The 12,686-nt window shown below is 53.3% G+C and overlaps 1 protein-coding gene across 1 annotated transcript; it reads right to left on the bottom strand.

Moving 5' to 3' along the window:
* Nucleotides 1-8,779: 8,779 nt before the first annotated feature.
* LOC134562318 (olfactory receptor 14A16-like) lies at nt 8,780-10,260 on the bottom strand. The gene has a single exon (XM_063419701.1). The coding sequence runs from the start codon at nt 9,710-9,712 to the stop codon at nt 8,780-8,782; it is 933 nt and encodes a 310-aa protein (XP_063275771.1). The 5' UTR covers nt 9,713-10,260.
* Nucleotides 10,261-12,686: the final 2,426 nt, after the last annotated feature.

Genomic DNA, 12,686 nt, shown 5'->3' with positions numbered 1-12,686 from the left:
GCTTTGAGAGAGGTCCCACAGTGACACTGCCCAGCCTTCTCAACATCCCTGACACCAAAGGCCTTTTCCACATCCCACAGTTCCAGGGCAGTGCCCAGAACACAGCACAGCCCTGTCCAGGCCCTCGGAGTGGTTCAGAAGGGAGGCAGCTGTGATTTCTCCACACACAGCCCCACCCCAATGGTCTCTCTGTGCACTCCTTGTCTGTCCTGAGCATTTTTCCCTGGAGCCTCCCTGCCCTGGATGTTTCTCTCAGTGCAGTCCTAAGCACAGCCCAGTAAAGAATTCAGGTGGTTTCCCAGAGGATGTTACTCTCAGAGTGAAGGGGCCTCAAGGCACTGTTTGTGCCACTGGCATTGTGCCCCCTGGAATGCTGCTGATGGTGTTTGTGCTCCCTGGGCTTCATCTCCCCACACACACACGAGGCACTGCTGAAATCTCCTCAGCACACAGCAAACATGGACTGCTGGCCTGGTGCCTTGGTGTCCCTCCATGCAGGGACAAATAACCTCCTGCAGGTAAAGGTGAGATGCCTGTGCTGGCAGTGGTGGTTGCAGGGGCTGGTGTGGGACAATTGCCCTGGGGCACCTTCCCAGGCTGTGCCCAGAACAAAGACACAGCCCAGGCCCTGCTCTGCTGCTCCCTCAGCTCCATGCCAGCAGCTCTGGCTGTGCCAGGACACTGCTGTGTGCCCTCCTGCACACTCCCCCTCTGCCCCAGGCACTGGGCTTTGCTTTGCCAGGCCATTCCTGGAGCACATTGCTGACAGCAGCTCTGGAGGAGAGCAAAGCCTTCCTGGCCTGCCCTCAGGAGATGCCCTTTGCTGCTGCAGCTGCTGTGCTGTGTCCCAGCTGTGTCCCAGCAGTGCCCATGGCCTGTCCCTGCCTGTGGGCACAGCAGGGACATGCAGCAGGACAGTGACCAAGCTGCCACAGCCCTGGGGCCTTACAGCCACAGAAGGGCTGGCAAGGAGAGGCTGCAGCTGGGAAGAGCAGCTGTGGGAAGAGGCAGGGCCATTGTCCCTGGCTGTGCTGCTGTGCTGGGAGTCTCTTCCCTGCACCTCTGCTCACGGGCACTGCCCCTGCAGAGACACAGAAGGGCTCAGGAAGCATCTTGGACACACAGGGCAGAGCAGGACACTTTATTTTACATCAGTGCACAGTGATCATGGCTCCTCACTGTCTCTGCTTAACCACAAGCATGGTGGATGCTGTGTGGGAAATGGATTTGTAGAGAATTCTCAAAGCCTGACAGAAGGTTCACATAGTATGCATTTGTATGCAAACTCTGAGATAAAATATGCTGGCTTAGAAAGGCCATAGAACAGGATAGACATTGTTGTGAGAGAAATTGAACTAGAAACAAGTTGCAAATTGCAAATAGAGCTTGAAAATATACTGGAATTTTTTGAGAAATAGAACTAGGAAAGATGTAGTTGGACTCGTGAGGTATTTGTAGATGATTGGCTTAAAATCATTAGCAGAATTCTGTGGAAAAGCTGATAGGCCAAAAACCTTTTATAATATATGATTATTAGGAAATAGTTTGGCTTCTGATTATGATGGCATCAATTGTAACATCTGAACTTTCTCACCCTACCTTTGCGACTTAAAATGGAATAAAGCCTTTTAAAATGCCTCTCAGGGGCCCTGGCACTGGGATAGAAAAAGGGATTGTCCAAAAAAATGATGTAGGAATACTGTGACTAATGGCATCACTTTATGGAAAATATAAATTTAAAAAAAAAAATTAGAATACACCAAATAGAATAACAAAAAACATACAAGGTACAAAGCAGTTGGGACCTGGGACGAGTTTCATTCTGAATGCTATGCAGAAACAAACAGGCACTTCACTGTTTCTGAAAAGCACAGAGGGGTCATGTTCCTCAGAGCATCCTCAAGCTCCTGGTTCCCCAGGCTGTAGATGAGGGGTTCACAGGGTTGGAGGCAGCAGCGAGTCCAGAAGTGACAGTGGCAGATGCAGGGATGGCCCCAGGCTGGCACAGGTGACCTTGAGGCTCTGCAGGGCCCAGGCCCAGCGGCTGTGCCAGAGTCAGGGCTGAGGTCACACTCTGTGGGCTGGGGCAGAGCCCAGGCACAAATCAGCCCTGGCCCAGCAGCTCTGCAGTGGTGGCCACCAGGCCGGGTGCCCAGGGAGCCTTCTGGCCATGGCCTGCAGGGAGCTGCTGCTGCTGCCAAGGTGCCTTTGGTGTGCCAGGCTCTCCCTGCACAGCTCCCAGCACGGCCCTCTGCCCTTGTGCCCGAGCCCTTCCCTGTCTTGGGGCTGGCCTGGGGCTGTTCCTGCAGCGGGGCCTGGCCTGGCCATGGCACAGCAAAGGCAGTTCCTGCTGCAGCAGGAGGCTCTGCCTGCAATGGGCTCCAACAACCCCAACAAGGCCCTGCTTGCAAAGCCCCCAGGGGGAAATGAAGAGCAGGGTCATGCTGCTTTTGGGGTGAATAATGCTGAACCCAGGCTGACTCCTCCATCCCAAAGTTCACATCCTGAGAGGGAGCTGAAGCTGTGACAGAGCTGGTCAAATCCCCAGAGAAAGGAACAACCAAGGGGCACCACTGAGAGCTTCTGCAGAGCTGCTGAGCTGGCACAGCCTGGGCACATCTGACTGACAGGGCAGCACTGCAGACTAGAAAAGCCCCGTCCCAAATTTTAAGTGCAGCATCCCCTGACATTTCCCTTCTTGGGGGGTGTGGAGATTCCTCCCTGGAGTGGAGACACCCCTCAAGGTGCCTGAGGCTGAGCTGAAGAGATTTGCCCGTGGTCATTGGTCTGGGAAAATGACACCCATCTCTACTTAATAACTGGTTTTGCTTTAAATATAATTGTTTCAAAATTGCTTCCTAGTGCACTATATTAAAAAAAAAATATTAGAGCTCCTATTCTGTGGAGTAAATTATTCCGATTCAGACCTTTTTGTCTAATCATGATCACAATCAGTCCTATCTTAATGTATATAAGTACTTCTGGTTTGCCATCCTTATTGATGTGCGACAAAGCTGCATATTCAGTTCCACCTGTGTAATCCTTTGCACATAAAATCCTTTACAAAGTATTGGGCTGACATTGGATCCAGGCACTCCCAGGCTCCTCTAACAGAAGGAGTTTAGAAAGCCTGGGGGTCCTGCATTGGGGGAGCTTGGGGGTATAATTGGGTGTTGGGCTCCTTTCTGCACCTCATGACCCAACAGGAGCTTCTCTACTAAACTGTGCCTGAAGCTGCCACTCTGCCCATGACAGGAACCCCTGTGAGTGTCTGTGACATCCCAGCTCTTTGGCAGCCTGGACACTCCTGGGATGTCCCTTGAAATCCCTGTGAGTGTCTGTGACCTTGCTCTTCTTTAGGAGTACAGGGATGTCACCACTGGACTCCTTGGCAGTGTAGAGACACCTCTGTTGTCACTGTGCAGCCCTGTGACTGTCACCTCATGACCCTTAGGAAGGTTAAGGACCCCTGGATGTCACCATAGAGCCCCTGTGACTGAGTGTGACCAAACAGATCTTCAGGAGCCCAGAGACCCCTCAGATGCCACCATGGAGCCCCTGTGCCTGCCCGTGAGCTCACAGCTCTTTAGCAGCTGGAAACCCCTGGAATCTATTCCATCTGCTCTTCTGAGGAAGAATCCTCTGCAACTGGGAGGTTCCCTGATGAATTTTAGCTCTCCAGAGGCTTGTTCAATCTTCAGCTCTTCAGTTCAGGAATTCAGTGCAATAGCCTCATTAAAATTTCAAAACATCTCAAACAAGACAAGCCACTGGGAATAATTTATTTTTAAACTTTCATTTCTTGTGTGGTTAATTGTACTGATTTCAGAAGTGTATTCACAGATAATAGACTATATTGTTTAAAAAATCAGAAGATTTTTTGGTGATGTTTAGTTTTGTTATCCTGTTTATAGATTGATATCAGCAATCTCCAGTTGATATTGATCCCAAGCTCCTCCGAAGGCACTCTGAATAGATATGAAAATCAAGACCCTTCATGGCTGGCAATCAATCACACTTTGTCCCTACCTCCACGCCACCATTCCCTCATCCAGCCCCTGGGACTCAGAGCAGCCTTGTGCAAATCTGAGCTTTCTCCACCCCAGGCTGTGCCTGCAGCTTTCAGCTCCTTAGCACCAACTCCCACCTGCTTTCCTTGCAGAAGGAGCTGCCTGAGACACAGAGGGATGTTCATTTATTTGTCAGCCAACAAAACCAAGGGGAGGCACAGCTCCATGAAAAACACAAGTCCAGCCAGTGACACAAATAGAGGGAAAGATCAGGATTTCTTCACCTGCCATTGTACAGTTCCATGAAATTCCTGGTGTCTCCAGGTGGGAAAACTTGGACTTTTCTTCAAAGTGCTCAAATGACCCAGCTAATGAAGATGTGCTCGTGCACCTCCCAAGCTGCAGGTCCCCTACAGCCCTGCAGGGCTCCTGTCCCATCTGCTGTGCCCCACTCTAAAACAGGGACCAGCATTGTCCCAGGATCAGTAGAGAGCTGAATTGGAAAGGACTTCAGCAAGTCAGCAGCCCAGGCTGTCAGAAACTGGGTCAGACCAAGTGGTTCAAGGCTGGATTTGGTGTGGATTGGAAAATCCCAAAGGACAGGGAGGAGGCAGCATCTCAGCACCTGGCTGAGCCCATGGGAACAAAGGTTTCCTCCTGTCCTGGCTGAACCTCCCCTCTTTCACCCCATCCTCATTGTCTTTTGTCTCCCACCAAGCCCCCGGTGAAGAGCCTGGCTCTGTGTTCTCCATCCCCTCCTGGGTGGCTCTGCCAGGCTGGCATGAGGAGCCCCTCAGCCTTCCCTGCTTGGGGCTGGACAAGCCCAGCTCCCTCAGCCTCTGCTCACAGCCAAAGGGCTCCAGCCCCACCTTGGAGCCCTTCCCTGGCCCTGCTGCAGCTGCCAGACATCTTTCCTGCCCGGGGGAACCCAAGCCAGGCCACAGTGCCCTGGATAATGCAGGTCCTTGATGTGCTGGTGACACAGCGCAGCCCCTTGTGCCCATGTCAGGCTCTGGGGTGGATCCTGTGGAACATCCTTTGGTGGAGGCTGTGGCTCCAGGGGCACCGGGGGGATACCGGGGGACAGGGGAGCCCGCTGGGCATGAACAGCATTGGACTTGTCTGGGGGGGAGCTGTGAGGGGGTCGGGGGCAGAGTGACCAACCCAGTGACCTCACACAGCCCACTGTGATTTCACACAGCCCCCTTTGATGTCACACAGCCCCTCTATGATGTCACATGGTCTCTGATGTCATAACCCACTCTCCGATGTCATACAGCCACCCTGTAATGTCACAGCCAACTCTGTGATGTAACAGACATGGTCTATGATGTCAAAACCTCACATAACCCACTCTGTGATGTCAGAGCCTACTCTGTGACCTCATGTTACCAGATGATAAATGGTCCGCACCTGGTCAGCTCACACAAGGCTTGTTCTCCAAAACCACTGGCCCATGGACACCACACAGTGCCCATTGTGGTGGTCAGAGGCTGCCTGAGGCACAGTGACCATGGAATTATTGAGTTTTCAAATGTACTATTAAAGAAAGAGGGGCATCAACGAAGCTTCTAAATTGGACTTACAGAGAGCAGATTTCGGCCCATTCAGGATGCAGATTTGGATGTTACCAAATCAGGTACTGATTTACTAAGGGGAACAGCCATTGAAAACAAAGGGGTCTGGGAAGGATGGACACACTTCAAGACAGAAATCTTGAAGGAATAGGAAGAGGTTGTCCCTCTGTACCAAAGTGTGAGCAACCAAGGGAAATGACTTGCCTGGCTTGGCATGGAGCTTTTGCAGGTACTCAGCGGAAAAAAGAGAGGGTGCACCGCCTTTAGTCACAAAGACAGGAAACTCAGGAAGTGTTTAAGGATGTCGCTAGATCATGCAAGAAGAAAATTAAAGAGATGGAAGCTCAGTCAGGACATAACCTGGCTGCTTCTGTGAAGGATAATAGAAATGTTTTTATCAATTCGTTAACAAAAGGAGGGGTAAGGAAAACCTTGAGTCTTTGTTGGGGGGATATGGTTACCAAAGATGAGGAAAAGGCTGAGGTGCTTAGATCCTTCTTTACCTCAGTTTTCAATAAGACAGGTTGTCCTTAGGACAAGTGTTCTCCTGAGCTGGTAGATGGGCACAGGGAGCAGAAGAGGCCCCCTGGAATCCAGGAAGAAGCAGCTGGGGACCTGCTGAGCCACTCAGATGCTCACAGGTGACTCTGGGACCAGATGGGATCCATGCTAGGGCCATGAGGGAGCTGCTGGATGAGCTCCCCAAGCTGCTCTCCATCATTTCTCCTCAGTCCCGGCTCAGCAGGGAGGGCCCAGAGGACTGGAGGTGCCAATGGGAGCCCATCCCCAAGAAGGGCTGCAAGGAGGATGTGGGGAACTGCAGGCCTGTCAGGCTGCCCTGGGTGCCCAGCAAGGGGATGGAACAGATCCCCTTGAGAGCCATCCCAGGGCACCCACAGGATGGCCCAGGGATCAGAGGCAGCCAGCGTGGATAGCAATATCTGCACTGAGGATCTGCAGGAGGGGATTGAGTCCAGCATCAGCAAATTTGCAGGTGACACCAAGCTGGGTGTGAGTGTGGATGTGCTGGAGGGTAGGAGGGCTGTGCACAGGGCCCTGCACAGGCTGGATCCAGGGCCCAAATCGAACAGGGTGAGGCTGAACAAGACCAAGGGCTGGGTCCTGCACTTTGGCCACAACAAGCCCTGCAGTGCTCCAGGCTGGGGACAGAGTGTCTGGACAGTGGCCAGGCAGAAAGGGACATGGGGCAGTGCTGGACAGCAGGCTGGACATGAGGCAGCAGTGTGGGCAGGTGGGCAAGAAGGCCAATGGCTCCTGGCCTGGATCAGGAATGGTGTGGGCAGCAGGAGCAGGGCAGTGATAATTCCCCTGTGCTGGGCACTGGTGAGGCTGCACCTCGAGTGCTGTGTCCAGTTCTGGGCTTCCCCAATTTAGGAAGGACATGGAGGGGCTGGAGCGTGTCCAGAGAAGGGCAACAAGGCTGGTGAGGGGTGTGGAACACAAGTGCTGTGAGGAGTGGCTGAGGGAGCTGGGGTTGTTTATCCTGGAGAAGAGGAGGCTCAGGGGAGACAAGGTGGTGTCAGGGCACAGGTTGGACTTGATGATCTCAAAGTCTTTTCCAACCTTGCTGATTCTGTAATTCTCTGAAACCACCCTTGCAGCAGCTGCAGGATGAGCCCTGGGCCTCCTCTTGAGAAGGTGCAGCAGCCCAGGTCCCTCAGCTTCTCCTCACAGCCCCAAAGCCCATCCTGTCAGTCCTGCAGAGCCTCTGCAGCCCCTCCTCATTGCCCAGAGCAGGGAGCCCCACAGGCAGACACAGCAGGGCAGATGTGCCCCCCTGGCCTGTGGTGCCTCTGGCAAGGGAGCAGCAGGAGGCCCTGCAGGAGCCTGCAGACAATTCCTGAAGCACTTGGAGGATGATCCTGCTCCCCACTGGACATTTCAATGATGCCTACTCAGGAACTGAAAGTGGGAGTGGGGCCAGAGAGGAAAGGGCAAACAGGGATGGGCTGTTTGCAGAGGAGGGGCAAAAAGGGTTGCCTAAGAAGAAGAAATCGATTTTGAAAGAGGAAAGAGAGCAGAAGTGAAGCAAAGGAGATTCTCAGGGAAGTTTAGGGATGGCTGCCAGGTGTTCCTGGCTGTAAGCAACAACATCTGTAGTAGGATAGGAAACTCACAGCTCATGGGAACAAAATTTCTTACATTACATTAGACTTACAGACCACGACAAACCTGAGTGGTTTCTCTCCTGTCCCCTGCCCTTCCTGGCCCCAGGGGCTGATGGCATTTGTGCTCACTCAGGTTCATCTCCCCACACCAACACCATGGGGGTGCTCACGCCTGCTCTGGGCAGTGCAAACAGGGGCTCCTGAGGCAGTGCTGCCGTGGCTGTGCCTGCAAGGATGCAGCACCTGTGTGAGCTGGGGGAGAGGCCAGGGCTGCAGAGGGGGGATGTTGTTGGCAGGTGCATGAGGACGCTCTGGGACGCTGCCCTGGGGTGTCCAGCGCAGTGGGGATGGATCAGGCCCTGCTCTGCTGCTCCTTCCCATCTCCCCCAGGGACCTTGCAGAGCCCCAGCCCTGCTGTTTGCCCCCCAGCCTGGCCACGGCCAGCCTGGGGCTGCTGACGGGGCTTTTCTGTGCTGAGCCTTGGCCTGGCCGTGTTCTGGAGAGAGCCTGGGCAAGGAGCCTGCAGCCCCCAGGCCCTGGCCTGAGGCATCAGCGCTGCCCCAGCAGTGCCCATGGCCTGTCCCTGCTGCAGCCCCGGCACTGCCACCCCCAGCCCTGTGCCCGGCCCCGAGAGCACTCAGGCCCTACAGCAACAGCAGGGCCAGGAGGGCAGCGGGGCAGGGCCATGGCAGCAGCACTGGCAACACCAAGTGCTGCTGCTGCTGGGCACAGCTGCTGTGCCAGCACTGATCTGCCCCAGCTCTGCACACAGACATTGCTGCTGCAGCCACAGAGAAAGGAACTAAAGGGGTATCCCTGGAGAGCACTTGGGTGGGAGGTCCTTTTTTAGTTTAAAAGTCACCAAGAGCACACCTCCTCTTTTGTACAGTCTGTGTCCACAGCAAAAGTGAAAGAAAATAAATAAAAAGGGCACAAACAATGTATTTGTTTTGTGAACATCAGTGAAAAATATACGAAGGAATGAAAAACCCGAAAACCAAATAAACAAGAACTGTGAAAGATGGCTTTTTTTGCAAGGGATTTCCTGAAATTGGCCAGCAATTTAATTATTGTGAAATCGTCCAATGATCAGTCTCCACAGTTCAGCCTTGAGCTCCTGGTTCCTCAGGCTGTAGATGAGGGGGTTCAGGGATGGAGGCACCACCGAGTACAGAACTGACACTGACAGATCCAGGGATGGGGAGGAGATGGAGGGGGGCTTCAGGTAGGCAATAAAGCTCATGCTGATAAACAGGGAGACCACAACCAGGTGAGGGAGGCAGGTGGAAAAGGCTTTGTGCCGTCCCTGTTCAGAGGGGATCCTCAGCACAGCCCTGAAGATCTGCACATACGAGAAAACAATGAACACAAAACAGACAAATACCAAACAGACACTAACAGCAATGAGCCCAAGTTCCCTGAGGTGGGATTTGTTGCAGGAGAGCTTGAGGATCTGTGGGATTTCACAGAAGAACTGGCCCAGGGCATTGCCATGGCACAGGGGCAGGGAAAATGTGTTGGCTGTGTGCAGCAGAGCGTAGAGAAAGGCACTGGCCCAGGCAGCTGCTGCCATGTGGGCACAAGCTCTGCTGCCCAGGAGGGTCCCGTAGTGCAGGGGTTTGCAGATGGACACGTAGCGGTCGTAGCACATGATGGTCAGGAGATAATACTCTGTTGAAATGAAAAATACAAACAGAAATAGCTGTGCAGCACACCCTGAGTAGGAGATGTTCGTGGTGTCCCAGAGGGAATTGTGCATGGCTTTGGGCACAGTGGTGAGGATGGAGCCCAGGTCGCTGAGGGCCAGGTTGAGCAGGAAGAAGAACATGGGGCTGTGCAGGAGGTGGCCGCAGGCTACGGCGCTGATGATGAGGCCGTTGGCCAGGAGGGCAGCCAGGGAGATGGCCAGGAAGAGGCAGAAGTGCAGGAGCTGCAGCTGCCGTGTGTGTGCCAATGGCAGCAGGAGGAAGTGGCTGATGGAGCTGCTGTTGGACATTGCTTCACTCTGGCCACCATGGACTGTTGAAAGAAGACATTGACATCATGGTTGCAACTTCATTGAGTCAATCCTATACTATATTTTTTTGAATTCTCTCAAAATTACTTTACTACCTGTGAGGGAACATTGCTAAACATTTTTCAGTTCATGGTTGTATTGCTGAATTCCTACCTCATCTTAAGCATCACTCTCAGCCTGAAAACTGGGGAGTCCAGAGAGAAAACAGGTCTCTGCCTCAGTGCAGTGAGAAGTGCCGGTCACCACACAGTAGCTTTTGTTCCTTTCTGCTGCCTCTATTGCCAGGTGATTGCATTAAAACGCTCTTGAGAAACAACTGGATTTCACAAAGCTCCAATTAAGAAATAAATTTCCTTAAACGCTTCTTTCTTTCTTTCTTTCTTTCTTTCTTTCTTTCTTTCTTTCTTTCTTTCTTTCTTTCTTTCTTTCTTTCTTTCTTTCTTTCTTTCTTTCTTTCTTTCTTTCTTTCTTTCTTTCTTTCTTTCTTTCTTTCTTTCTTTCTTTCTTTCTTTCTTTCTTTCTTTCTTTCTTTCTTCTTTCTTTCCTTCCTTCCTTCCTTCCTTCCTTTCCTCCTCCCTCCCTCCCTCCCTCCCTCCCTTCCTTCCTTCCTTCCTTCCTTCCTTCCTTCCTTCCTTCCTTCCTTCCTTCCTTCCTTCCTTCCTTCCTTCCTTCCTTCCTTCCTTCCTTCCTTCCTTCCTTCCTTCCTTCCTCCTTCCTTCCTTCCTTCCTTCCTTCCTTCCTTCCTTCCTTCCTTCCTTCCTTCCTTCCTTCCTTCCTTCCTTCCTTCCTTCCTTCCTTCCTTCCTTCCTTCCTTCCTTCCTTCCTTCCTTCCTTCCTTCCTTCCTTCCTTCCTTCCTTCCTTCCTTCCTTCCTTCCTTCCTTCCTTCCTTCCTTCCTTCCTTCCTTCCTTCCTTCCTTCCTTCCTTCCTTCCTTTTTTTTCCTCTGTAGCTGGACATGAACGGATATCCAGGGCTGGTTTAGCTCTCTGCTGCCTGGAATTATGTATAGTGGGAGCAGTTTCTCTCCATCCAAGCCTTGTCCCTGCCACTGCTCCCAGAGCCCAGCCCAGCCCTGGGGGCTCAGCTCTGCCCTGCACACCCCTCCCAGCACAGGGCACTTCCCAGGGGCATCTCCCTGGCACCAGGGCCTTAAGGGCCGCTCAGACAAACACAGATGCTGCAAGCCAAGGTCCTGCTGCTGCTGTCTGTAGCTAGAGGAGGGTGAGGAGGCACTTTCTGAGGGAGATCTCAGGCACATCTGCTGATCCCCAGGCTGACAGTGCAGGAGTGTCAGTGACACAGACAACCCTGACAGCCCCTTTCCCTTTCCTTCCTGAGAAAGCTGAGAGCAGCCCTAGCCATGCAGCACCATCTCCACAGCAGCAGGAATCTGCCCTGATGGCGGTGGCTCCTTCCACCTCCAACTTCTCCCCACAGTCCATGGGAGCTGCCTGGCAGGCTGAGAGCTGCCCCTGGCAGGTGGCAGATGCCCTGGGCTGGCCAAGAGCCCTCAGGGCTGCAGCACCTGCTCTGCACCACAGCCCTGGGCAGCCCTGGCTGCAGCCCCAGCTTCAGCCCCTGCAGCCGTCCCTGGCAGCAGGAGCCGTCCTGCCCTGTCCCTCTGACGGTGCCCAGGGCAGCCCCGCTCTGGAGCACATCCTCCCCCAAAGCAGCAAGGGCAGCAGAGCCATCCTTACAGTCACCTCAGTGCTGTCCTGGCTCAGCTTGAGGAGATCCCTGCAGCCACAGACTTACCCTGTCAGAAGTGGGGAACATTTCTCCACGACAAAGCTGTGAATTTTGAAAAGTTGTGAAGATTTCTCCGTCAATGATCTCAGAATTGTCCTTCCAGTTTCTTTGAGTCTCTGCTTGCTTCAGTGCTTTCAGGTACCTGCAGGCAGCACCCTCAGCCCTGCTGGGCTGGGAGAGGAGCTGCTCCTCAGGAGAAATGTCTTTTTAAAGCTCCTCTTGGTTTCCAGGAGATGCCCCTCTGCTAGGAGCCCAGCCCAACTCAGCAGCACAGACACAGCACAAGGACTTTAATGAGACTCTTGAGGTTTGGTGTTTGTTTACATCAGACTCAGTCCCTGAGAGAGTGTTCAAAAAACTTCTCCAAAACTCAAAATTAAATTGAAATACTGAAGTTTCTTAAAGTTTCAATAGGTCCCACAGAGAAATACGACTGAGAAAGTTTCCCCAGGTTCCAGTCAGAGCAGAACACTGCAGGCAGTGATGACAGGTGGGCACAAACAAGGCAAAGGTGTCTCTGATGCTGACCAAACCTGGATGTGTTTCAGGAATGTAAATGGCCAAGGTCTGAGCCCCAGCCCCTGCCAAGGCAGATCCTGTCCCTCCCTCCTTGCTCAGGGCACTTCCCGGGCCACTGGGATGTGGGGATGTGCAATGCCAAGGGCAGCACCATGGGGTGGCCCCTGCCAGGCTGCTGAGCAGGGACAAGGAGGCAATGAGGCCCCAGGCCTGCAAGGGTCACTTGTCCCCTCCTGATGCCTCAGGCCCAGGCCCAGCAGCCATGGCCCAAGTGCTGCAGGAGTTGGCTGTGTCAGGGCCTTTCAGCTGCTGCCCATGCCTGTGCCCTGTGCAGCCCAGGCTGTGCTACGGTATCCATGCCCTGCGCCTCTGTCCCTGCAGGCTGTCGTCATCCCCCGGCTGCCCCACCTGGCTGGGCCCTTCCTTTGCTGACAGCTCTGCGTCCTGCCTGCCTCTGCCTGGGCACACAGAGCCTTGGGCTGCTCCAGACTCCTGCTGGGGGATGTGTTGCACCACAGCCCTGCCCTGGCAGGGAAATTCCTTTCTCCTTGTGTCCAGTCTGGGCCTTCCCAGCTAAACTTGGCATTAATTCATTTTTCTCTGGCTGTTTTCCACTAGGTGAAAAGGATCCACCTTCTCTGAAACCACTCTTTAAACACTCTCATGGCTCTCCTCCACTGTCCTC

This window comes from Prinia subflava, chromosome 27 (assembly GCF_021018805.1).
Source record: "Prinia subflava isolate CZ2003 ecotype Zambia chromosome 27, Cam_Psub_1.2, whole genome shotgun sequence".
NCBI lineage: Eukaryota > Metazoa > Chordata > Aves > Passeriformes > Cisticolidae > Prinia > Prinia subflava.
This window is presented reverse-complemented; position numbering and strand designations above follow the sequence as displayed.

What these genes read in the sequence shown, in the direction of transcription:
- LOC134562318 (XM_063419701.1), bottom strand. Translation starts at nt 9,712, where the DNA reads ATGTCCAACAGCAGCTCCATCAGCCACTTCCTCCTGCTGCCATTGGCA.